The 27,684-nt window shown below is 40.1% G+C and overlaps 1 protein-coding gene across 1 annotated transcript in view; it reads left to right on the plus strand.

Annotated features, from left to right (window-relative positions):
- Window positions 1–27,684, plus strand: part of cpamd8 (C3 and PZP like alpha-2-macroglobulin domain containing 8) — a 50,480-nt gene that overhangs the window by 8,392 nt on the left and 14,404 nt on the right. The window contains exons 15-37 of the mRNA XM_068319735.1: window positions 131–297; window positions 1,350–1,499; window positions 1,702–1,863; window positions 1,967–2,109; window positions 7,483–7,545; window positions 8,925–9,156; window positions 10,645–10,798; window positions 12,322–12,452; window positions 12,685–12,736; window positions 12,911–13,209; window positions 13,435–13,512; window positions 13,599–13,755; window positions 13,870–14,046; window positions 15,560–15,641; window positions 19,210–19,366; window positions 19,924–19,998; window positions 21,456–21,621; window positions 22,775–22,861; window positions 23,499–23,635; window positions 23,800–23,955; window positions 24,692–24,754; window positions 26,619–26,884; window positions 26,966–27,053. Of these exons, the coding sequence (XP_068175836.1) occupies window positions 131–297; window positions 1,350–1,499; window positions 1,702–1,863; window positions 1,967–2,109; window positions 7,483–7,545; window positions 8,925–9,156; window positions 10,645–10,798; window positions 12,322–12,452; window positions 12,685–12,736; window positions 12,911–13,209; window positions 13,435–13,512; window positions 13,599–13,755; window positions 13,870–14,046; window positions 15,560–15,641; window positions 19,210–19,366; window positions 19,924–19,998; window positions 21,456–21,621; window positions 22,775–22,861; window positions 23,499–23,635; window positions 23,800–23,955; window positions 24,692–24,754; window positions 26,619–26,884; window positions 26,966–27,053 (3,242 nt within the window). The remainder of the gene's footprint in view (window positions 1–130; window positions 298–1,349; window positions 1,500–1,701; window positions 1,864–1,966; window positions 2,110–7,482; window positions 7,546–8,924; window positions 9,157–10,644; window positions 10,799–12,321; window positions 12,453–12,684; window positions 12,737–12,910; window positions 13,210–13,434; window positions 13,513–13,598; window positions 13,756–13,869; window positions 14,047–15,559; window positions 15,642–19,209; window positions 19,367–19,923; window positions 19,999–21,455; window positions 21,622–22,774; window positions 22,862–23,498; window positions 23,636–23,799; window positions 23,956–24,691; window positions 24,755–26,618; window positions 26,885–26,965; window positions 27,054–27,684) is intronic.

Below are 27,684 nucleotides of genomic sequence, written 5' to 3' on the forward strand. Positions count from 1 at the left end.
TGGTTTACTATATGATCAGTTATTACCATCTGATCAACCATGCCCCCGCTTCTGCTGTTTTCATCACAAACTTCTTGATCTTCAAATTCCTTCATCGATCCCTCCGCTGATCATCTGCCTGGCGTTGTAGGCTCTTCCTCGCGTGTCGAGATGGACAGCTGTGTGTCATATCTACGTTTCCCGGTCAGCCACAGCATGGCACCCCTCAGCCGCCTGCTGGTCTACTACGTGAGGGAAAACGGCGAAGGTGTCACGGACAGTTTGCAAATCCCAGTCCAGCCCAGCTTTGAGAACCAGGTTTGCATCATATTGAAATAAAAGACTTTGTTGTATATTGTAATAATAGTGTCAGGCCTCATTCCTGCCCATTGATTTACTGTGCGCTAACAGGCTCCAGAGAAAAGCATTTTATCCGTAACACCCTTTATTATCCCCATTAACACACGTTGAACTTGTGATAAGTGGAAGTGAGTTCTTTGTATAAACACTGACGTGTGATGAAAATGAGTTATCATAAATATAGTTCTATTATGGAATGATTAATAAGAACTGATGTAGTCTGTGTGTACATTTTGGAGAGTAGCCCAAGTATCCACGCACCAGCTTTGTCTTCAGTGTAATGTCTGTAAACAAACAGCTGTGTTGGCCTGGGACAGCTCCCCAGTTCCTGTCTGCATTAGATGGAGTTAACTCCCTGAAGTATTTACAGCTCCCTGGTATGCCATTACAACACTCTGCGTGTGCATGTGTTGGAGGAGGGGGTTGTGAGGGCATGATTAGACAGGGGCCAGGCAGGCCGCAGGCAGATGAGTGGGGTCATGACAGGACAGGATGACAGGTTACTAAGTGGTGAAAGGAGGGCAGCGGAACTGATTAACGGGGCTAATTTGTGACTGTGTGCAGCTGAAAAACAGTTTTGATGTGTGAAAGTTTATGGCTGACTTTCGTATCCCTCCATTCAAAACCTGTACTTTTCCACTTTGTCTTCATGTTGCCCACCACAGGTCAGGATTAAACAGTACAGGATGGATGTTCTACTAATGTATATGACACAAACATTGCATGGATTAATATATTGATGGAAAGTTAAACAGTTATGGTTTAAAAAATTGATCTATTCCTCACACCATTTATCTGAACCCCCCCCCCCAAAAGAAAAAAAAAAAAAAAAAAAACCCAGTCAGTTTTTCTATCTTTATTACCAGGATTTGTTATAAATCTCTGGATTACTGTATATAGGATTTAGACTTGCAGTTGCGGCAGCAATACAAATTCATAATACTGTTACCTAAAGAATTTGGTGTGTGCTGGTTTACATATAATGTGTTGAATTTCTGGTTGCCGTGCAGGTATCTGTTTCTCTTACTGCTAATGAGACCATGCCAGGGGATGCTGTGACCCTCCACGTCCAGGGAGAAAAAGGCTCATGTGTTTGTGTTGCTACTGTGGATAAGAGCATGTATCTACTAAAGCCTGACTTCCAGCTCAGCCCAGACAAGGTTAGCCCGAACTTTAAAGTCAATTTTTATTATTGTATAACCCAACATTTCCTTAAAGTGAAAAGAAAATTCATCCTAAACTAACATTTGCTTTGTCTAAAGGAAAATAACCTCATAAACGTGATGTTGAATATGGAGCAGTGAATTTAGTGTGTATCCGCCTTTGACCTGACTAATGCCTTTCTTCTGTTTTCTCTAAAAGGTTTTTAAAGAGCTGGCAGACTTCGATGTGTCGGATGCTTTTGGCGTTCCCAAAGATGACGGACACTTCTGGTGGCCTGGGTTGTCATCAAAGAGACGCAGGCGTTCGTCTGTCTTCCCGTGGCACTGGGACATCACCAAGGATGCACGCTTTGCTTTCACAGTGAGAGCACACATTTAGTTACAAAAGCTCATTGATACACTGATCAAAAAATACTCATTGTAGTCACTTTGTATGTTTTTACTTCTTTGTGTGTTGAACTCAGGAAACAGGACTGGTTGTGATGACAGATATGGTGAGTTTAAACCACCGGCAGAGTGGAGGCATGTACACAGATGAGGCCGTTCCTGCCTTCCAGCCACATACGTCCACAGTGGTTGCTGCAATGCACCCCCGACCCACTACCAGGTAAATGGCCTACTATAGCGAGATTTGGAAACAAATAATAACATAAATCTCAGGTACTTACAAATGCAGATGTTCTGTTCCAACTGGGGCTCTTGAAAAAACTTTTTTTTAAACTTTTTAACTAGTCCATTATTAGTGAACACAAAAATAACACAACACATTTAAATATGAACACACAACTACATTTCTACAGGAATGTTGAGGTGAATGTCTGACTTTAAATTTAAAAGAAACACAAACATAATGTTAGTAATGCCTGTTAGTTGTGGTATATTTATGGTTGGGTCAGTCTCTCTGAGCCTGAGTAGGACAGCAGAGTTTTTAATTCATGATAAATACAGGTCAGCTGTTTTTGAGATGTACTGTGTAGCACTCTGAGCTGAATCAGCCTTTCAGGCACAAAGGGACATCAAGTTCATAAGGTTAGAGTATGCAAATCTAAGTTTAAGTCCTGATAACATGTTGCAGCTCAGTTGCCAAGTCACAATTTAGATTAAACATCAATAGAGATAACTTTAGAAGGGTTACTTTAAATAGAGGACTGTATGATGAATAATGAATTTGAAAGGTGAAATTGTATTGCTTAATATTTGAAGCATTTAATAGCTTTCCTGTGTCATTCCAAAGAAGCATACCGGAAAGATGGTTTAACATAAAGGTTTGGTGCGATGAGCTTCGAAGAAAAAAAAATAAAAAATAGACCATTAAAGAGTGCTTACTGCCTGGGTTCCGGATAGATTTAGTGGAGAATCCAAGCAATGCAGGGATCGACAGGCTGCTTGTTGCCCAATGCAGCTTCATCACTACACATTCAAAGAAAGACCAATTAGTTGTGTATTCATGAAAACAGAAATTTGGAAGAGTTAGATCAAAAGTTGGGGTGTAATTTTAAAGCTGAACCTCCTTCGGCTCAAGGTGCTTACCCTGCCAGACAAAAATAAGTCAGGATGGTTGAAAAAGGATCTGGGGATAAAAATGGGTGAGAATAAGATACCTGAAAAAGTACAAAAATGTAGGTAGGACTGAATAGACTTTTCCTACTAGAGACCAGGATAGAGGCAACTACTGTGTCCGTTTCTTTTAAGCTTGGTTTAACAAACTGGAGAAGTTCTCTTTTCATAGGTTTTCCTATATATTAATATACTGTATATAAAGAATATATATGTTGAATGATATGCCCAAATTAGAAAACCTTTTTATTTTAAATGACATATTATTGATGGGCATCAGGTCTCTTTTCTTCAGACTCAATTTATATTTTGAAAACTGGCCAAACTGACATGGTGGAGACAGACAATAGAACAGTTAAGTGCTACGGTTTGAGAGAAAGAAAACATCATCAGCATAGAATGAAACCTCAGACATTTTGTAACTTAAGAAAGTTGCGGTGTGTCGACAACCAAATAAAAAAACATGGGATTTAGAGGGTACCCCTGGTTCCTCTTTGTAAATTAAATGGCATTGACTGCTTAAAATTGGTGCAAATTGAGGCAGAATGTCATAAATTTGGCAGCTTAATCCAATTAGTAAAATTGTCATCCTAATCCAAAACTGTCAGGACCTGGATTCAACTCGGTCAAAATCTTTTTCATTCTTGAGAGAAGCTAAATCTTCAGGTACCTCCCCAGGAGCAGAACAAATAACATCAAACAGGCTAGAATATTAAAATAGGAGTGTCTGCTTTTGATAAAGCATGTTTGGTCCTTTGATATGGTTGTAGGGAGGACATTCTGTAGTCCATGAGCCAAGACCTGTCCTAAAATTTTGCTTTTGTGTCTAAGAGGAAAATAGGTCCATACAAGGCACATTCCTTTGGGTCTTTCCCTTTTTTAGTGATGAGAGTGATGCAAGCTTCAGCGAATGATTGAGGAAAGGAACATTGTAATATTCAGATCGGACAAAGAAACACTGTCTGGAGAGATCGGTTATAAGGAGAACTTTGTTTTTTTCTTGATTCCACCTGGTGATCATCAGGACCTGAGCATTTATAGCCAAAATAGTTTCTGCTCGGGTATGGCATTGTTTTTCCTCCTGAAGTCAAATGAAAGTTACTCCTGCATTATGGTCAATCTGAGACTAAAACAATCTGAGAATAAAAATTCCAAAATCTTCTCCTTTTCCTTTCGGCTTTTCCCTTCAGGGGTCGCCACAGCAAATCAATTGCCTCCATCTAAGCCTGTCCTTTGCATCCTCTTCTCTCACACCAACTACCTTCATGTCCTCTTTCACTACATCCATAAACCTCCTCTTTGGTCTTCCTCTAGGCCTCCTGCCTGGCAGTTCAAAACTCAGCATCCGTCTATCAATATATTCACTATCTCTCCTCTGGACATGTCCAAACCATCTCAGTCTGGCCTCTCTGACTTTATCTACAAAACCTCTAACATGTGCTGTCCCTCTGATGTACGCATTCCTGATCCTATCCTTCCTGGTCACTCCCAAAGAGAACCTCAGCATCTTCATCTCTGCTACCTCCAGCTCTGTCTCCTGTCTTTTCCTCAGTGACACTGTCTCTAGACCAAACAACATCGCTGGTCTCACCACAGTTTTGTACACCTTTCCTTTATTTTAGCTGAAACTCTTCTATCACACATCACACCTGACACTTTCCTCCACCCGTTCCATCCTACCTGTACACGCTTCTTCACCTCTTTTCCACACTCTCCATTGCTCTGGACTGTTGACCCTAAGTACTTAAAATCCTCCACCTTCTTGATCTCTTCTCCCTGTAACCTCACTCTTCCACTTGGGTCCCTCTCATTCACACACATGTACTCTGTCTTACTGCGGCTAACCTTCATTCCTCTCCTTTCCAGGACAAACCTCCACCTCTCTAGCTTCTCCTCCACCTGTTTCCTGCTCTCTCTGCAGATCACAATGTCATCTGCAAACATCATAGTCCATGGAGATTCCTGTCTAACCTCATCTGTCAGCCTGTCCATCACCACAGCAAACAAGAAGGGGCTCAGAGCTGATCCCTGATGCAGTCCCACCTCCACCTTGAACTCCTCTGTCACACCTACAGCACACCTCACCACTGTCTTACAGTCCTCATACATGTCCAGCACAGCTCTAACATACTTCTCTGCCACTCCAGACTTCCTCACACAATACCACAGTTCCTCTCTGGGCACCCTGTCATAAGCTTTCTCCAGATCTTCAAAAACATAATGCAACTCCCTCTGGCCTTCTTTGTACTTCTCTATCACATCTTCAAAGCAAATACTGCATCTGTAGAACTCATACACTCACAGTACTCAATAAAAATTCCAAAATGTTCCACCGATTTGCAAGACGTGCTGCTGCCATCCCTTAAAACGTAAGGATATTTTGTTTCACACTAAAACTCCTGAGCTGGTTAGCATGTGATCACATTTATCTGTCTCAAAAAAAACCAAATCTTATTTTCTAAAAGCAAGTTTTCAGTTGACTGAATCACAGACACTGGAGTTAAAAAGGAAGGCGTGAATGCAAGATGTTTTTTTTATTGTACTAACAAACATGCTAAATAAATTAACAGATCCAGCTAGCAGGTAAAATTATCGCAAATTCGTGAAACTACGTGTTCAGAAAAGTTGTGAAAACAGAAAAATATACGAGACAATTCACAAATACAATCAATTCAGTGTTAAATATCATTGAAATAATATCACAGCCACAGACCTTGTCATGGACTATATTGTATGTTTCAAAAGAAATATTTTAGCTGATAAGAATTGAAACCCCTCTGGCTTTGACTTCAAAAGAGAAGTGAAAATACCTTACACTCCAGCCTGAGAGTCTGAACTGTGAATACCAGTTTCTTGTAGATGGATTTTCTAATTTAAGTTGATTCAGGTGAATTCTATTCTTTTAATAGGCTGGTTGAACCCTTTATCGTTACTTGCAGATTGATGGAGAAGAATAAAATGTGCACATAGTGATCCAAGTGTAAACTGTAGGCTGGAGCTGTGTCAGATGAGTACTTTAAAGGAAAGAAAAAGACAACTAACCCAACCATGAAAATTGAAAATGGTAAGAAACACGTTTTGGAATAGATCTGTAGATGGTGAGACTACTGGCACTACAGGAATTTCATTTGAACCAAGATCTACTTTCTCTTAGATTGAGTGACTCAGATTTGAATTTAAAAGATGATGAGATGATAAAGCAACACAAGTTTAACTGAAAACAAGAACGTCAATCAAGAGGAAACGCAGCACCTACAAGAATCAAGTGTACAGTCTTTTTTTTTTTTTTCAGGAATGACATACAGAACAACTTTCTGCTCAGATTCTTATGATCTTACATCATTAGCAGATCGATATACTGTACTCACCTTGTCTAAAAGCTGTTTTGAAGAAATACCGAATATAAAGAAATACAAACGTAACTACAAGTTAACTTAGAGGAGATTGAGATTTTGTATTTTGTTCAATGAAATTCATCCATCCATCCATCCATCCATCCATCCATCCATCTTCCACCGCTTACCCGGAATCGGGTCGCGGGGGCAGCAGCTTCAACAGGGAGCCCCAAACTTCCCTTTCCCGGGCCACATCCACCAGCTCTGACTGGGGGATCCCAAGGCGTTCCCAGGCCAGTGTTGAGATATAATCCCTCAATGAAATTCAGTTTTCTGAAATGCATATAATGACTTAATAATTACAGTCAATGAAAATGTTCATAGGTTTTCTAAATATTTTGATATTCTGAATTCATTTTACTGAGATAACCTTTCCTTGATTGAACACCACCAACAAAACAGTGGACTAATGGTTGGCCTGAATACAAAACTAGGTTCTGATCAGACTTGAAATGGGATGCTGTCATCTACAGTGGCTGACCAAGTGACAGTAAAAAGTTGGAATTGCCAACTATGACAAACTATGCCTGGATATTAATTACTAAAAATGATGGATTTTACACTCTAATTGACTGAAAAAAGATTTTAAAAATTCAGCAATTATCCATTTATATGTTAGGGTGATCTCTAACTATTATGGATCTATTATTTTTTAAATTATCCCATAAAGTATTCTGAAAGCAGTTCATCTAAAAAAAAAGTTCACAAGGGAACAACTACTACTTACTATATTCTCACAATACACATCCCAGTATTTGTCATGCTTGAATTTAACAAGGCTCACGTAATGACTGATAGATAAGCATAGAAAAAACATGGCAGCATAATTATTTTTGTTAGTTTGGCCATATTTCTCCATTCCTTATCATCACAAATGCTTCTCAGTCCAGTGATGAACATTAAACACATCATACTGCTTTGAGAATGTCAGCATGGAATCCAGAATAATACATTTTCCAATTATGGTTTTGTTTTATTATGAGCAGCTGAAGTCTTTTTATTGATGTCAGCTTGTGTTTTGTTTGCAGAGCCGAGAAGCGCAGGCGTACATTTTTCCCAGAGACTTGGGTGTGGCACTGCCTCAACATCAGGTATTTAAATGTTTATAGAAATATTTCATTTATGTGCATGTGTGTGCGTCTGTGTGCGTTTGTGGTACACGCCTGTAGCTATGCATGTATCATGGACACCATATTGTCCATACTTACTGTATATTTGACTGAGTCACAATCTAAAGCATTTAGGGAAGCAGAAAACTTGAGAGGATAGAGGAGTAAGAACAACTAAAGCTGAAATAGAAACAAGAGGTTCAGACTATGAAATTGAGAGAAAAAGAAGACAGGCATTCAGGAGAAGAGAAGATTTAAAGATGACATTTAAAGCAGAGGAAAACACTTCTTGTATGCAACAAGATGAATGTTCCATCACTCCAGCAGCGCCCACCATTTCCCCCCTTTTGGGTGTTAATGTGCCTCATTTAAATTGGGCGATCTTGGAAGAGATTGTCACTTTCTCAACAGTTCCTTTCATTAATTTTCCTCCAATATAAATTAACTGCCCATAGATTTCCATATGCTTGATTCCTTTGGATGGGACTCCCGCTCTACCTAATTTCCTGTGAAATCCAACACTCTGATTTCTTTAAAAGTCTATTAAAGTGGATTTTGGGCAACTTTGATCAAGAGGAAGGGCATACATGCAGTTTTTAATGCCCTATGACAGTTTGCCAAGACCAACATTAAACATGTGTTGCCAATAATGATCTCAGTCCATTTCATTGAAAGAAACAGATCAGGTCAGCACCTGACAGTACCTCATCCAGTGTTTACTGGCGTTACATTGGTGCAGGTGTTGGTGTTGACACAGGTGTCAGAGAATGATTCAACCCCCATTGTATAGCAGAGGAAATCCTTGAAGAAAACAACTGGCCATCTGTGAGGAAGCTGTAGCTCAGGCGTCATTGGACATTCCATAAGGACAATGATCCCAAACATACTATAAAGTCCACCAAGGCTTGGTTTCAGAAGAAGTACTGGAACATTTGTGGTCGTCACAGTAACTTGACATAAATCGCACAGAAAACTTAATGTAAACCAAGGAATACACTGCAAAAAAAAAAAGAGTAACTACAAAATTCAATTAAAATAACTTAAAAGTTTTAATATAGTTTGGTCAGTTTATAAATAAGTTCACTAAAAAAAAATTATAAATTGCTTGTAAAAGAAGATGTTTAACAAGTATTTCTAGATGTAGGATTTTTAACACAAGGAGTGGACAGGGGGGGGGGGCAGCATGGTGGTGCAATTTGTATTGTTGTAGCCTCATAGTCAGAAGATTCAGGGCTTGATTCCTTTCTGTGTGGAGCTTGTATGTTCTCTTGTATGTTTGCATGGTGTCTCATTCGGTGTGTACCCCGCCTTTCACTCCCGTAGCCATCTGGGATAACTATCTCAAAATGTGTCACTTACAGCTCAGACACCGGGGAGGCTGAGCTGCGACTAGATGTGCCAGATTCTATCACCACATGGGTGACAGAAGCTGTGGGCCTGTCAGAAGACAAGGGGTTGGGCTTAGCGAAGAGAGCAGAGCTCCGTACCTTCAAGCCCTTCTTTGTTGACTTCACTTTGCCCTACAACTTAATCAGGGGGGAACAGACCAAAGTCCCCCTCACCGTCTACAACTACCTGCCAACCTGCGCCGAGGTGAGGTGATGAATGAGGGGGGAGATGGAGGGGAAACAAGCTGCTTCTCTACAGAGGAGCAATAAAACTCAGCTGTTGTCGTTACCCAGTACAAACACACAACACCTCAGTCATACGTCTGGAGAGGACAAGGGCAGCACTTCTGTCAAGTTGTGTAATTTAACATTATTTTAAGCCATTTCTCAAAAGGTCTTTGAAAATCAGTGCTAACATTTCCTCTGTGTATCTACAGAGGCATATTACACTTACACATATGTTTTTGGGGATATTTTATACCCCAATCAGTCTTTCACAAGCAGCCAGATTTGTTTTTCAGTCTTGTTGTGTTGAGACAGATTTTTGTTTTGTTGTCCATCTCAGACCACAGTGACAGTAGAGTTGTTTCAGCATCATTAGTATCCTTTCATGTCATATATTCCCATTTATTGTTCTGATGGTAGTGATTGTTTGTGACTAAGACAAGACAATGCCAGTAGTTTTTGATAGTACTACAGCACTAGGAATTACTGAAACAAATAGCTGTAACAATAGATACAATATATTAGTAGATGATTATTGGCCATTTCTATGTGCTTTTTAAAACTTCTAAATCTAATAATTCATCACTCAAGTGAAAAGAACTGGTTGCTGACTTCATAGACATCAAATGTGGGAGTTGCCGTTGAGAAAAGATTGAGGAAATCCTTGAAATGTATCAGAAAATGTATCAAAACTGTGTGAACAGTTCCAGAAAGTTGATCTTAATTAGTAGAAGAAAGTAGGTTACAGCTTGATATCCCAGTCTTCTGTCTTTATATCCATAAACACATGACGTGCTTCAGAGCTGATTGGTTAAAGCTTACAAACCATTGTGACCTTAACATTTTTTCTCGTTCTGCAATTATCATGACCGGAGTGATGTCAAATCAATACAAGACTTGTTCTGGTCTTACAGGAAGCACATGTTTACAATGTGCAGATATGAGATCAAAACACACGTATGTTTCAGTGCTCACTTTGACTACCGTATGCTCTGTCTTGGCCATAAATGGGTCCATCCTGTGCTCTGCAGAGATGACATCATGGGTTAGCAGATAAGCAAAGTGTGTGTGCTGCCCTGATGTCATGTTTAGTGAATATGCAATCCAGAGCATCCGTTCCTTTCATGCCCACCCAGCAACATGGGATTCCTGTTGTTTCTGCTGGCTTATTTATGACTTGTGGCATGTCTGTGAAGAAGAGTGAAAACATCCCTTTGCATTACTAAATCCTCTGTAAAATTTGGGACAGTGATTGAATCTTAATCCTTCAGGGAGGTTGAAAAGCATGAGTCAGTCAGCATGGAAAATTCACAATGTGATTTAAAAGTTCTCTCTTGGTTTCAGAGCTTTGAGGAGAACACGCTATATGAGGGAGGGGCATACAGGCTGACATGATGTCATTGTGGTCTGTCACAGGGGATCTAACTCCTCTCCTCTCCTCTCCTCTGCTCTCCTTTCCTCTCCTCAGGTTCATGTCAAAGTCTCAGTTCCTAAAGGCATAAAGTTTGTTGGCCACCCTGGAAAGCACCATCTCACCAGGAAGAAGTGTGTTGCTCCTGGAGAAGCTACACCCACATCCATCGTGTTATCGTTCACTGAACTGGGGTCAGCAAACATCACAGGTACCATAGAAGCAGGTGTTAGAGGGTCACCTGTATCTGTTTGACCATTAAGAACCTTTTAAGGTATTTAGATAAATGGGCTTTCATCACTGTTTGTAATGTTAGAGAAATTTTTATTTTGTTTAACATCACTTTGTTAAGTAAACTAGATAAAATTAAAATAATGCTATGTGTCAAACTCATGGCCCTGTTGAATCACCAATCTTTTACAAGAAAGAAAAAAAAAGTTGTAATAATTTCAAATTGAAGTTTTCAGGTTAACATATCCCAGGTACGATAAATGTAAACTCTGATTTCACTGCAACATAGACTCTTTCTTAAATTTCAGCCACTTGTGTGATCAAGTTTGACACCCCTGAATAATGGCATAAAAATATTAAAGTGACTTCAGGTTTTCTATAATGATAAATTGATGCAACAATAAGGATAAAGTAGTTATATGTCCAACAATATATGTTGCAAGATGGGACTGAAAGCCCAATAGAAAAGTGTTTTCACAGTTTGATGCTTTTCTGCTCAAGTAAAAATAAGAGATTGTGGAAATTCACTAGTGTTTTGTGCTTTAAAATGTGTTCATGGCAGCATTATAACAGCACATCAGGGCCTTCAGTGTGATGCCTGACTAAAAGGCAAGCCTGTGACTCAAGAGAGTTATGCTTGCCAAGAAGCCGGGCTGTGTGTGATCTGGTCACCCACCCAGAGTTACAAACAGTCCCCTCCAGAGCGCATGTGAGAACAAAGCAGGCCAGCAGTGGGGGAGAAACCAGAGCTGTGCTGTGACACTCAGTGGCATGTTGATGAGTTTGCAGGTCACTAGTGGTCAATGGGCCCCCCATGGCCCACTCCTAGTCCCCTGGCCCCTTGCATTTCCCTCTCAGTACACACACACAAAGAGACGACACTGGCGCTGGGCCACATTTCCAATGTGCTCCCCAGCAAGAGAACTGGGAGTCCTCTTCCAGACACGTTTGCCCCTGTAACATATGTCGGTGTCCCATAAAAGACATATGAGGTATGGTCTTATCCAGCTATTTAGAGATGTTTGATGCTTGACAAACACATTGGTTTTTCTTCTTTTCCTCAAATCCATATATAATTTAACAACTTCATTAAAAAACCGTATCAACCAGCAGTCACAATCTTCTGGAACACTAAAGGCTGATTGTAAACAGTGTCTCATCTACCAAGCAGACAGATTTAGAGGACTTGACCACACAGGATATAACTGTGCTCTCCTACCCCTGTAGCCCCAACCCTACCATTAGCATTTTATTCAGTACCACTGCATTTAGATATGGGCAATAACTCAAATGTAGATTTCCTCTGACTGGTTAAAACCAATAACCTTTCAGGCTTTACAGAGCATCTTTGCCATCTATGCATGTTCCTTGAGTTGTTTTGGAACCTGGTGACTAACTGAGGGAAACACTCCACAGATCTTCTAGACAACCAACACGGGAAATATTGAGCTGGGACGAAATTGAGAGGAGGAAAGCTGATTCTGTTGTTTGTTGTCCCAATAGCCCGGGCTATTGCCTACAGTGAACCAAGCTGCTGTTCAGATGGACTCCAGACAGGCAAAACGGGTAACGACATGGACGAAAGAAGGGCCTCAATCGGTTTGGACTATGTCCGTAGGACTGTCCAGGTGGAGGTAAGAGAGATTTATAGATCTTTACATAAAATTCTTAATTTATTCAACATAGGACTAATACTATATTTCTGAATGTTACCGCTTTAAAATGTGTCGTTAAAGTGGGATAACGATTTGATCTTTTTAAGTGAGACTAGGACAAATAAAGTTTTGGCTAAACCATTTTTGTTTTACAATTTTATCTTTATTATAATTTGCTTTACTCTTACACTTTCTGTCCCTTTCCCTTTAGCCAGAAGGCCTGCCCAGAGAATACACCTACAGTGTCTTCTTCTGTCCCAATGGTCAGTGCAGATACACTTTCCTGATCAATTTTTTTTTCAGGAGGCCAGCAGCAAATGGATCTCTTGCATATCCAGTCCCTAATTACATCTCTTAAACTGATTAATACATAATGTTTGTACTGGTATACTTTCTTTAAAAAAAATTCTGTGTGTATTTAATATTTCCATTCTCAGAGAGAATCCACATTTCCACCCCCAACAAATATGAGTATCAGTATGTGAAAAAGCCAGCCAGGATGAGCCAGTTCCAGGTGGCAGTCAAGACCCACAACGACGCCCATTTTGCCCTCTCTACCAGTCCCCACGATAGTGCTGAAATGATAGAAATTGTACTCGGAGGAAGACAAAACACTCGATCCTGGATCTCCATGGGCAAAATGGGCGAGCCTTTGGTCAGTGCTGCTACACCAGGCATTCTCTCTTGGGATGAATTCCGCAGCTTCTGGATCAGTTGGAAGGGAGGCTTGGTCCAGGTGAGGACGTGATGAAATTGGGCATACGCACTTCAAGTTAAAACTAAAAGTAGCAGTTTACTGCATTTATCAGTGGTGCACCAGAGGAAATGTGCATCTTTTCTAAAGGCTTTCCTCTTACTGCTATTTTTATGTGACGTGTTTGCTATGATCCGTGAAACAATTGGAAAATTCCAACATACCAAACTGAGTCTTGATTACAAATGCATCTGCCTTATTCTCCAGGTTGGTCATGGTATACATCCATCCAATGAGTCCTCGATCCTCCAGTGGTTGGTGGGAAATGTGCAATTTCATGTACAGGTTTGTCTCCTTCATGGTATTTTCACATTGGTCACAATTACTTATTTTTGGAGATCATAAAAAAAATGTTTGTTTTTTTTACCTAGGTGCGTCACATAGGGTTCTCCACAGGCTGGGGCTCAGTTGGAGAGTTTAAGATCTGGAGGAAGGAGGACTCTGATGAGAACCACAATGAGGCCTTCACTCTGGGGGTCCCACACAATGTGGTGCCTGGATCTGAGAGAGCTACTGCATTTATGATTGGTATTGGTTTATTATGTGTCACATGTCCATTATATCTCTTATAACTTTTGTCAAGAGCATGCATTTATTAATTTGAATTTAATACTGCATTTTTTGTGTGTGCATCTTTATCAGGGGATGTAATGGGTCCAACCCTAAATAACCTGGACAAACTGTTGAGGCTCCCGTTTGGATGTGGGGAGCAGAACATGATCCACTTTGCCCCCAACGTGTTTGTTCTCAAGTACCTACAGAAGACCAGACAGCTCAGCCCGGAGGTAGAGAATGAAGCAACTGACTACCTGCTGCAAGGTAAGCTACATCTGGTTTTCATAACACTTTGACCAGAGCTTTCCCGCTAACTGAACATGTCAGGCCTACAAAGCTTTTAAAGAATTGCTGCTCTCTTATCTTGTCATTTTGTTACAAGTATCTGTCAGGGAAATATGGGTTTCCATTTTCACACTTCAGCATTGAATTCTTTTATTTTTTACAAAGTGTCTTTTGGTGTTTTACTCTGTTGAAGTTCTCACTATAATTTTGGTTTCGATATGATGTCCAGTAAAATGTCATGCAAAGGTATTTATTACAAGCTGAATGTCAGGAACTCTTAATTCTTACAAACTATTGGACTGCTTACTTCAGACATACCGATCTACTGTCTATTACTACTGGTCATATAAGTGATACCATATTTACCTAAAGATGAGCTGCATTCCTAACATCCTGCTGACCTACCTCCAATAAGACTTCCAATTATGACCATTTGTATCTTGTTGTTGGGTTTTCTGGAAACTTCTATAGTGAAGTTTACTTTGGATAAAGCTTTTTGTTTGTGGAACATTTGGTTTTTTGACATGAGGACCTTTGGTCTGGCTGGTACTTCATCCTTTGGCTCATGGATTGGAACAAGAAGCTAGATGCTGTTACTCAGATCGACCCTGACTAATCTTCCCCCCACTTCTGTTTTCTCCACTTACCTTCACAAAGACTCTCACATTCAGTAACTTTGGCTATGCGTTTCCAGCATGGGGCCATCATACAGATGTTATGTGGGGTGATGTTAAAGCTGATTACAGGCAGCAAATGACTCTGAGGAGGCAGAAAAGACTTGTACAAATTTTGCAAAGAGAGGCTTAGAGGACATATGTATTTGGAGTCTTATGATCAGATTGGAATTCATTTCAATTTTGTCTAAAGACCACACACCTTATGAAGTTAATAAAACGCACCATGAAAAAGGTAGAAAATATTAATCCAGCTGTTCGGCTCTTTAAAGTGTAGGAATAACTGCTTGTACACTGATGCTTGCCTAGACTTCCTCTCATCCCAACTTCTCACCATGTGTGCTGCAAGAAAATACTGAATGAGTGACCAAAGAGTATTTCAAGGTCAAAGAAAAACCACATGTGGAAGTGTTGCTTTTGCCAGTCTTAGCACCACTGGTAAAATATTGCCAAGACTTCAGGTTGAACTCTCTGCGTCTTGTTTCCTGCCCAAAACTCATATATGGCAAGATGAAAGCAGAACACTCACTTCACACCCTGACACGTTTCTAGAACATAAAACACAACTTGATTTAAAATCCATTTGCTCGAATATGATGAGTTTACATCCTGCATTTAGAATTTGTTTATCCCACTGCGTATCGTATGCGAGGATCCTATGGCATGCTTTCTTTGAGCTGTGGGAGTGATAAGAGTGTTTTTATGATAATGATTGATAGGGAAAATGTTCAGTGCAGTTCTTAGAGAAGCAAAAGGTCGTATACAAACCTGCAGCATGTAGGTAATAGTCACCTCTCTTGTTCCTCATTCTTTACCAGGCTACCAGAGACAACTGACCTACAAACGACAGGATGGTTCCTACAGCGCCTTTGGAGAAAGGGATTCTTCTGGCAGCATGTGGTAAGTCATCATAGGTGTAACTGTTAAAGTTTACACAAGTCATACCAGCCAAACTAGACTTATCCGAAGCCACATTCTTCAGATTTAACCGGGAAATAGTTTGTTGACCAAAGTAATGAAGTTTTTTTTTATCAGCATTTCAAGTGTGTTATGCTCAAATTAATGTATTCCTGTTGTGTTTAAATGATGGGTGAGTGTTTATTATGTTTACGCTCCTCAGGGGCAGGCGGGCAGACAGAACCATCTCATGATATTTATAAAAGTGAAATCAATGCTCCCAGTGGGGACCTCCACTGCTTGCATTTTGAGGCCCATGCACAATGTGCATACCTCTGGGTGATTTATGAGCTGAGGTGGGTATTGTGATATTTAATAGAGTTAGCATTGTGAAGTAGCAGGTTACATGAATGGCAGGGTGTCGTAAATAAACTGCATAATTAAATCACAGATGTAGGCAAAGCTGTCAAGATTTATTTGCATTTAATCAGACTTCATATCCGTGACGCTGAGTGGATCCCTGTTGTTTTAGCCCCAACGAGAAGCCTTTAATACCATAATTGGAGATGGTGTTATCAGTTGTCTGGAGCCACTTCACCAAATTATTTGCTGCCGTTTTTCAACACAGCCTAAAAAATGGTGGAGCACGACTCCCAGTGAGTCACTACCTGAGTGTAATTGGTAACATTAAACTGCTATGGAAACCTTGAACCTTTCCTGTGATGACTGTGGGAGGATATGAGGATGTAACAAGCAGTGGTTTGGAGTTTTCTTTGGCGGCCAGGGCTACAAGTGTGGATTGTGGGCACAACCTAGATGGCAAACTCTCATTAAACTTGCATCAAACACATTATGAATCCATCAACAACATGTTCACATCCAAAACAAGCACAGCTTTTGTTTTAGTTCCAGAGTTCACGAGTAGAGCAGTGCATTTACAACCTGCTTAAAGGTGCCCGTAATGCAGTGTTTATGTATTCCAGCTTGTAAAATGTACCTGAGTGGAACTTGACAGGATCTAATGAAAATATTGAACTTAAAGACAAGTGCTGGCATTAATGGTTTGGTGTGCAGCATAAGCTATCTTTTTTGCCAAGTCTATTAACACTATAGAGAGAGAGCTGAAAGTTTGCTGACTTAATGCAATCAAGAGTGGCGCTGAAGAGGAATAATAAGGGTGATTAAAGTTTGTTTTTAATCCCTGGTTCTTCTGATGTTGACTTGAATGAGAGCTATCCGCTGCATTGCAGACTCAGCGTTGTTAAACTCAACAGTGAATACTTGACTTGATCTTATAAAAGAAGCCTGTAGGTTTATATGTATTCAACAGCTTCAGCTAAGAAACAACAGCTGAGGTTCCAACAAAATTTAACTTAACAATACCGTAAAAGAAAGAGCAAGATAGGTCTTTTTTTCATGTTCTCTGAGTCTCATTCCTTGGCTCTACATGTTGAGACTGGCATGACGTTCATGTCTTCCCAGAGACGGATCTGAAGCTTTAGCAGGGTTGGGGGACTGACTATCAGAGATTGAAAGAACTGATATCTGATGTGGGAAGTCCTGTTCCGAGCTGGCATGTGGTGAAGAGTTATTTATTCCTTTATCTAATTCTTGTAATCCTCTATCTCTGTGTTCACCAAATTAAGCTTAGCACAAAGGTAAAACTCAGATAAAAAATATCCACCAAATAGTAACAGGGAAACAATCCACCACAACCATTTGTTAACATCTCAGTCATATTAGGATTTAATTTACTCCCAATGTACTCCCAATGCAAAACATTTATTTCCATTATATCAGGTAATACAGTTCATTCTATAAGTTGATGTAATAAACTTCTAAATACTTTTCAAAGCAGCATGATCAATAATGTGTACATGTTAAATACTTTTGAAACAAGTTTGAAACATGACATTCCCCTCTAAACTTGCTGGCAAGAGCTTCAGGTTTGAGTGTTATTGGAGTATTTTTAGTCTTTCAAAGATTCTTCAGATGTACTCTGTGAAACATGTCACTAGAACAGAGCAGCTCAGAGAAGAAGTCAGAAAACTGCATAGGAATGATTAAACTTTATTGGTATTGCACAGTTGTCTGTCATTAAACATACATAGCCATGGAGATATATGTTGTGCTTTTGAATGACTTCATCAAAAGTAAATAAGGCAGGAGGAGACTGGGGATGAAGGGGAGGGGGTGACCCAAGCAAAGGGCTGTGTTGAGGAAATGACTGTCGAGTTTTTTCTTCCAGGTTCTAATTAATAAAGCAGTATTTTTCCTGTGATCCAAAGTTTAAAGTGTGTTTCATGATTTTATGTAATGATATGTAAATAAATAGATACCATTTGTTTGTGCCTTCATCCCCGGTTTTAAATAAGATCAAGTTTCCAGTCATGCTAGATTTAATGTTTGCTTTATGTGAGCAATATTCATCTTTTGCTGCTTATCTCCTCTGGTATTGTCTCCTGGATTGCAGTCCCTCTCACAAATGTAGAAGAGAGATGCAATTATTAGTCAACAAATTGAATAAATTATCTAAAGAAAATTACTTAGCAATAGCTTTAATAATTGAGTATTATCATCATCATTTCAGTCTTGCATCATAAATTAGTTCAATATTTACCAATTGAACTTTCTCAAATGTGAGGATTGGCTTTTGGATTTGGTTGTGTCAGACAAAAGAACTGTCACGTTCATGTTTGGGGAATCATGATGAGATTTTTCTCCATTTAAATTTTTTTTTTTTGCATTTTAAAGACTTCACTATTAATCATTTAAGCTTGAAAATATTCAGCGAATTAATTTGAATAAAAGTAATTGTCAGTGACTGACCTACTACTGAAAAACTACATTTTGGGTTTCTTTATAGCTAGCAGTTTGTCTCATCCTGTAAGTTAGTTGTAGTCAGAGGTACCTCACAGTCTTGAGGTGTTGTTGGTCAAAAACTGCAGCTTTCAATCTCTACTTACTGGGAGGTCTATTGTTTATGGATGAGTGTGTGTTTATTAGCTCAGCCGTGTCCCCCAAGGTTGACCTTGGCCTTTCTCTGTGGTTCCCCTGGTCCTCACCATCAAATTTCAGACGCACTCCTACACCAGCCAGATTCACAACCTTTGCCTGCCGGATCAATGCTTGTTTATGTCGTGAAATGTGTCATTCTTTCTGGGAATGGCCAACTTTTGAAAGATAAATGCCAGGCTTGTGAGTTATTTCACAGTATCAGTTGCACAACATATACATCCCTCTGTTCTCTCTGTTAATTAATATTCTTTAAATCTGTGTATGCCTACCAGTCTCCCTGTATCTCTGACAAAAACATCCCTCCATCTACATTGTTCTCCATCAGGACCCAGTCCTATGTTGACAGAAGACATGACTTGTTGAAGAACTTGTCATTTGATTGAAAACATGATTGTTGTCCAACTCTAGAAAGTTACCTATTTTTTTGCAGGATTCGCAAAAACATGTTGTAGAAAATTTTAGACAATTTCCTTTTGCCTGTTTGTACTTCCTTTGCCCCTTCACAAACCTTCATCCGCCTCGCATTTTCCACTTCCTTCTGTTCTCTTTCTAGGTTGACAGCATTTGTGCTTAAATCCTTTGCTCAGTCTCGGGGTTTCATCTTCATTGATCCAGAGGAGCTTCGTGTGGCCAAGTCCTGGCTCATCAAACACCAACGAGATGATGGCTCTTTCCCTGCCATGGGGCGCATCCTCAACAAGGACCTGCAGGTAGGCTTGTGGATGATGATGGTTGAGGGATGAGGGTAAGATGAAGAGCAGGAACAGACTTGGAAATACCAATGGTTTGCCAAAAGAATTAAAAGGAGCTATCTACTATAAGATACTCATTAATCCCTGAGATGATGATGATGATGATGATGATGATGATGATGATGATGATGATGATGATGATGATGATAATATGGATTAGGACCAGAGTGGTTGGATCCCCACCCCCTGCAATCTACATGTCCATGTGCCTTGTGTGAATCAGTTAGCTTCCAGTGTTTGTGTGTCATATCAAAACCAGTTTTTGCAGAAAAAAGTTCTTGGGCAAAATCAACCAAAATATTTGCACTTGGCAAAAACTGAAACCTGAGATGCTGTTTGCTGTTACCTTTTCCACAGGCTGACTTTTTCATAAAGAGTGCCAAACTCGTAGCTGCTGCAGAATTCACATGATTTACTCACATGGATTTCTGGATGAAATATTTGTTAGTCTTCTGTGAGTTTTATGAGAGTAGCCTTGAAATTAACTGAAAACTGATATGCATTTCTGTCCACAGGGAGGGATCCATGGGAAAATATCACTTACCGCTTATGTGGTAGCTGCCCTTTTGGAAACTGGGATAACCACAGAGGTAAACAATCCAACAAAAAGCATCAGCTTAAGCAAAACAGCATGTGATGTTACATTAAAAAGCCTTTTGAAGGAATAAAGACAACTCATTCTCCTTGCCTGATCCGTGTCCTACATCAATGCACTAATATATTATTATTAATCATCTGAAGCAGCATGTTGAGCACTACCTGTCCGATTAGAACCATTTATTCCCATAGCCCGTTCTACCAGCCTGCTGTGAATGTAAGTGCAGGTCATGTGTGGACATATCTCTGCATTCCTGATATAGTTGTGAAGAATGGTGAGCTTGCAGTTACCCTACTTGTATTTGTTATGCTCCAGTTCTGCTAATCTAATTAAACTTTGGACGACATCAAATGATTTAGACTTCTAGAGATGGTAAAGCTCTGCGAAAGACACTTTGGTTCACATCTCTTTTTTTTTGTATTGAATATTTTTTACTCTGTCACTCCATAATTAAACATCTGCATCACATGAATGTAAACACTGTTCTTAGCATTTCCTCTTTCCAGCTTGTCTGCATACCCCCCCCCCCCTTACTTCTGCAGTCTATTCTAATGGTTTTCTGTCATTTACTATTGATAAAATCTCCAATTATTCTTCACATCAAAGTAAAACCTCCAACCCAACTTAATTAAAGGACAACTGCTGTAATAATAATAATAATAATAATAATAATAATAATAATAATAATAATAATAATAATAATAATAATAATAATAATAATAATAATAATAATAACAGTGAGTAGCTTGAGGCTTATCGTTCAGAGATGAGCTGAAGGTCACATCTGCATGAGATAAAAGACAACTCTCAAAGTTTTAATGGCCAAAATCAATGTTTAATATCTGCACCTGGTGAAAGGATGAATATCAGAGTTCCTTTTATATAAATTTGCTTCAAATACACACTTGACTTCACGCAAATGTCACCACTGGGTCATTCATGAAAGGTAATGGAAGCTTGTGAACAGCCAGCAGCTGAAATTAAGTAGAGAGATGATTTCAGAGCTTAGAAGATAGTTCAATGACTTCACAAACTAACCCCCGCTTTTCATCAGTCCCCCAGTAGCTGCTTGAAGTTGATTTAAATGGTTCTACAATAGCTTTCCCACCATTACTGCATCCAACATGCTCGGTGCAGCTGATTTCACTAAACATCATCATGCTCATTTTCTCACTCAAGTTAAGATGTGAAATTCTTTAACGTGTGGAAAGATGCAAAAAGACTCAATTTGCATTGTCCAGCACAAATTTGCAGCTCACAGCGTTGACTTAATAACTTTGGGTGCCTACAGGACGACGCAAAGCACAAGTATTTGCACATTTCAACAATAGCAGGTTGTCAACAGAATAAATGAACATCAATGTTTTGCCATGTCTCGTAAAATGCAGATCACCACGGTCATAACACTCTGATTATATTTGTAATATGTACTGTCCTGTCCTGTCCCAGGAAGAGAAGGTGGCCGTAGCAAAAGCCAAGAATTTCTTGGAGAGCAACACCTATTCTGCGGATGACCCTTACACCACGGCCCTGTCTGCATACGCCTTGACTCTTCTACGCAGTCCTTACGCCCCACTGGCCCTGCGTCGCCTCAACCACATGGCCATCACGCAAGGTACTGCCACACACACCACTGGGAGTCACAACAAGTTCCTTTATTCAGAATTAAGTGACCTGAACATTACATGTTTTACCAGCTGACAAGCAGATGTGGTGTGAAAATACTGAATATATTGAAATGTAAAACTCTGGGCTTATTTCTGTGGTCAGATTTTTAAAATGACCCAAAGTCTAAAGAAACCAAATCAATAAAATGTAATGTAAACATTTAACAAAAAAAAAAACATGCTTATGTTATTCATGAAACATTTCAGTTTAGATTGCTGTGCAGCTTTAGATAATTTTGTAACAATTTATTGTACATTTTTAGGTGGAAAATTTTTTCAACAAACAGAAAAAATTAGAAATACATTTATATAAGTGATTTGTTATCTTGTCGTTGAATTAATTCTTTGGATGTCTGGTAGTTTGGCTGAGGATGTGGAATCTCTCCAAGTTTGTGTTTTGTTAGTTCAGGTGTTAATAAATTGTGATAAATATCTTTATTTGACTCATGAACAATGAGCATTGTCAGTGTGGACTGCAGTAAAACATTATGAATTCTGCCCCATTATTGTGGCTGTGTGCTATTGCCTGGAGTTTATCTTGTCTGCTGTCTTTGTGAAATCCATCACCTTATGCTAGACACAAGAACAGAAGCAGCTCACTGACTGGTGATTATCATGATTATTTCTGCTGTGTGATAGGCTAAAAAAATCAACTCATATTTATATCCAGATACCAGTATACCAATATACATTTTTACTGGATCCCTAATCAAAAGGGTTTTTTTGTTTTATCTTTCAGCACTAATTACACATTTGCTTTGAAAGCCTCCTGCCCAGAGGCTGCTTGTAGTTTTAAAGAATCCAGGCTCAAACCCACCTCCCCTCCCCCCTCTGTCTCTTATCTATTTTAGTTTCCCATTGCCATTTCCTTCACTTCCTCTTAACTCAAACTTTGTGCAAGTTTTGGAAGATTTTACTCATTTTAGGGGGAAAAAATGATGCCATTACTGGATCAAAACTTTTTACTGTACAGCAAAGACTCAAGTCTTGGTAGCATAGTCGCTGAAACAGTTTGATCATTATCATATTGCTACAGTGTGAGATAATGCAGGATGCCAATCCTGCAACCTCCCTGCCTTTATCCACTGTTTGTCTTTGCAGATGGACTCACCCACTGGAGTCTGACAGGCAGCACTATGACAGATGAGGACACTTTCATGGGCTTCAGCGATGGCCTCTCTCAATCAGGTATACAGTAAAGCATAACTACTACTCCCACGGTGGGCGGCACAGTTACTCAGTGGGTAGCACTGTTGCCTGACAGAGTGAAGGTTCCGATTTGATTCCATTCTGTGTGGATTTTGTATGTTCTCCACATGTCTTCATGGGTTCTCCAACTTCCTCCCAACTCGAAAAACATGCAGTTGAATTGGTCACGCTAAATTGTCCATCGGTGTAAATGTGAGTGGTTTGTTTTTGACGAGCTGGCGTCTTGTCCGGGGTGTACCGCATTGGAACTAGAATAGACTAGAATAGTTTCATCTTTAAGGACATGGGTGGATGGATGCTACACCTTCCTGCATTACAGTACTGAGGCCACATTTTCAATGAACAGAGGGTTGATTCATCAGAGTGAATTTAGCAGTAAAGATGTTGGTGGGTTGGGCAAGTCTGTTTTGAGGTCGTAGTATCAGGTGAACCACTTAATCATGCCGCAGTGGTAAAGTTTATCTGTTGTGTAGTTCTGGTCTGTATTGATGATCAAATATTGGTCAGTAACTACTATTATTATTATCTTGTCCAGCCACTCATAGCTCTGGTATTTTTGGAAAATAACATGAAGAATCCAATTCAAACTCAAAATCTGTTCTTTTTTTTTTTTCAGTGGTGTCAGCAGAGGTGGAGATGACAGCCTACGGTCTTCTGACCTATACCCTCCTCGGGGATGTAGCTTCCGCCCTGCCTGTGGTCAAATGGCTCTCCCAGCAGAGGAATGCATTAGGTGGCTTCTCCTCGACACAGGTAGCCCTGTTTGTCTGTTTTCTTGTGTTTTAGCTACGGGTAGCAATATCATTCCGTAACTAAATTAAGTTAAACCAACAAAAAGCTGCTGGCTGTGCAGTGTGAATAAAACAAACGTACAAAAATACAAGTGTAGAGTAAACTGTCCTGAATTCTATGTGCAGGACACGTGTGTGGCTCTGCAGGCCCTGTCGGAGTATGCCATCTTGTCCTACGTCGGAGGGGTCAACCTCACCATCTCACTGGCTTCCACCAACCTCGACTTCCAGGAGACGTTTGAACTCAGCGGGGAGAACAAGAAACTCCTCCAGAGTGCCAAGGTGACCGCGGACGGAAACAATTATAAAACGAAACATCCTCTTTGTGGCTAGAGTCCTCCTCTGTGTTTTCGTAAACAGATGAGGCACGAGATGATGCCTAAAGATCGTTTGCCAAGGTTGACGGCACTTTATCGACAGAAATCGTCAAAGACACTAATTGATTGCCAGTGGTTAAGGGTAGAAATTTTATTGAAGAGAACGTAATGCAAGTTAAAAAAGGTTCCCTCCTTATTACAGTGATTGATGAGCAACTATGCACCAGAGTCCTAGTTTGGCATTAAACAGTAAGCTCCATGTTTCTGTGTCCGGCTGTTTGGTAGCCAACCTTTTCACGTTGCCAAACCAAACCTGGCCTGAATGAGCTGGATTTCCCAAAAGCACTTTGTTGATATGATGATTTAATAACTCTGTTTTATTGGCTCATTTACCCACACATTACAAACTTGACATTGTGGTCACAAACCACCGTGGCTGTGGCGTCAGGTCAGCACTACTGAGAATGTAGAAGAGCTTCATCAGACAGACAGAGTGGTTCAGGTGAGAGCGCGGTATGTTCCCTCTGCCGGGCATGTTCCTCTGCTGTGATTAGTGGTGTCAGCTTAATTTGGGGTAATTAAGTACTGCTGGTTAGTAGCCAGGGAACCCCTAGTGGCAGTCCAGCAGCCTACAGCATCCATTCACCTCCTCCTGCCCTTTCTGACTCTCTTTGTTTCTCTCCTTGCTTGTCTTTTTTCAGATCCCCAGTATTCCCACAGGCCTTTTTGTCAGTGCTAAAGGAGAGGGCTGTTGTCTCATGCAGGTACTGTAGTGCTCACATACACAAACTCACACATATGGACATATTTCCAGTCTTGGACATTGCCCAGGAAGGAACGTAATACTTAATCTGCAAAGAAATGTAATAACAGAGTAATCAGTTGCCGTTGCTTCATAATGCCCAAATTCCTCAGTGTAATTTTGAGTAATCCGGTAGAGTTTACAGAGTTGTTTTGGAATGTGTTGATTATTCCTGTTGTCGTCTGGACAGGACGCTGCGTACTTCCTACCTTGTCACTGGCGAGGAGAAAAATAGTTTTCATAAACAGTAGGCGTCATTTTTCCTATTTGTCCGATGGTATTCTGTTTGAATGTTTGCCTGCTTTAAAACCAAACAAGGCATGAATGAAAAATCATTCATGATCAAAACGTTTTTAAATACAGAAACTTGCGTGATATGATTTGAGTCGAGGTAGAGCCAGACATAGCCGCTGATGCTTTGCTCTCTTATGCAGTAGCAAAAATGTCTTTACGTGGGTTTCTCACACACAAATGCAGAGGCTTTCTTCACACCTTCCTGCTCCTCTACTTTCTCTCCGTCCACACTTTTCCATGCGTCAACACACCCCTCTTACAGCCCCTCAGGCCAGCAGCACCTGGCCTCTCGTGAAATGTAAGAGTGGAGCAATCAAAGAGCCCTGTCTGAAAGCGAGTGTTTGTAGACATGCTCTGTGATGAGTACGGTATATGTCCTCTGCTTTGGGATTATTATGCAGTAGCTTTGCAAAGGTCTCAGATCAGATGTACACACTGGATGATTTATCTCATGTGTACATTTCTGTTAATAATGATGTTCTGCAAAATTCAAAAGAGCAGTAAGTTGTCCTCGGGCTGAAATAGTAGTCTTCCTCAATACTCAGGTCCAGTGAATATGATTTGTGGTTTATGCTTGAAAGGGCTGCTCATGTTTTTTCTCCCTGACTTTCTAGTCTTTTCAGTGCCAGAGGTGCTAAATGTTTGAACTAAGCAGTGTGTTTCCAATCCATGATGCCAAAAAGCATCAATTTTAATCCTTCATAGAAAAACATGGCTGCCTCAAAGACATACCAAATATTTGGCAAGCTCGTGAAAACCTGTCTTGATAGTAGACATTACGAGAAAATATCAAATAATTTGTCATACGTTATGCCTTCTACAGGGCCCCTGCTTGCTATTGGTCATATTCTCTCATGAAAAAGCAAAGATAAAGTCAAAATAAGGCATTATTAGCGAAAGACTTGCTGTCCAAAATCACAAATGTTTTGCTGAAATGGCTGAGTGGGTCGTGCCAGGGGCTTTCTATTTTGGCAAATTAACAAAGACAATGTACAGTTGAAGATAATGTAAAGTTTAGGCTAATAGGCATGTTATTATTTTTTTGCTGATGTGAAGCCACACAGCTGCTGCACATTTTAACTTTTTTCAAATAATAGAATTATATTTTGAGTCAAATGTTCAGTTAAGTTCTTCCAAAAGCATAAATTTTAGCCTCATGATGGAACTAAAGGAAAATTGAGGGAATAAAAAAAGCCAGGAAGGTCCATCCTCTGGGAATCCAGAATATCTAGTGACATTCTGGTGTTATTCCATTTAAAGAAGTTGATGTACTGTATTTCAACTTGAAAGTGAAAACTTTCGGGAGGCACTAGTGGAAAAGGCATTGGCATCATCTTCTGTGCACCATGAATGCTATTAAAGATCTTTTTAAAAATTCTAAAGTAAACTTGTAACAACTGCTCATCTTGGACCAAAAACTGTGCAAGAAGGTGTCACATCCCAATAGCAGTTCACACCGCCCTAATGGAGTATTTAAAGTCTCATTTTAACAGACATCATAAAATACTTCCCCCTCAATTCTCTGTCTCCAGATTGATGTGTCTTACAACCTGCCTGACCCGGTGTCAAAGCCTGCCTTCCAGCTCAAGGTGGACCTTAAGGAGCCTTTTCAGGAGCGACAGCTGCAGACCTCCTCCTCTTTCTCCTCCTCTTCCCGCCATCCTTCTTCACGCCCCCGCAGCCGTGCTGACAACCGCTCCGAGCTTAACCGGAAGCGACGAGCTCCAATCGATGATGACGACCCAGCAGCCCACCAGGACAAAATGGACTTCCATATTTCCTTAGAAGTCTGTGCTAGGTAGAACACCCTCACACACCATGTGTAAATAAATACAGCAGCCTCGTTCGTAGCTCTGATTCTCAAAATTTCTAAATCCAGATGGCTCCATTCAGGCTCTTCCAACATGGCTGTTATAGAAGTTCCCATGATTTCTGGCTTCCGGGCAGATGTGGAAAGTCTAGAAAGGGTATGTATCATATAATTAATACACGTACCATCACTTTTCACCAAGATGTTTACAGAATGTGCATCATTCTAAACACACAAACATATCCACAGACTGCCACTGGTTATTTCAGTTGGTCATAGTGACTAAAACCTAAAAGTTCTCAGAAAATGGTTTGAATGCATGTGAAAGCTGTTTGACAGTATGTCAGCGAATTTATCTGACTCATGTTTCCTTTGGTAAACTCCAGGTTTACACATTAACACACCAACACAGGAAGCATCTTTAAACATAGTCGAGTAAACAAACGAACACATATTTTGGATATGGATATTATTTTTGTGGTACAGTCGAAGGTGTTCGGGTAAATATTTGTTAGAACAGGAAGGAGTCAAGTCAAGTGTTTACCACTTATCGCCTCCATTGTTGTAAGGAGATGCTGTACAGAGCAGCTCTTGAAGATTTCCTATAAGTGACCCTCTACATGCTGCATGCTACACGCACAAGCCTATGCAGTGTGAAAATATTTCACGTGTTGTCATGTGTTTGTATGTTTTACTGTCACAGGATTGGTCATTAAGGTTTGATAAGGAAAAGACCAACCTGCTCAGGTGCTGTGGCGTATTTGTCAAGCACACACGTATAAAATACA

The sequence above is a fragment of the Antennarius striatus genome, chromosome 7, assembly GCF_040054535.1.
Source record: "Antennarius striatus isolate MH-2024 chromosome 7, ASM4005453v1, whole genome shotgun sequence".
Lineage (NCBI taxonomy): Eukaryota > Metazoa > Chordata > Actinopteri > Lophiiformes > Antennariidae > Antennarius > Antennarius striatus.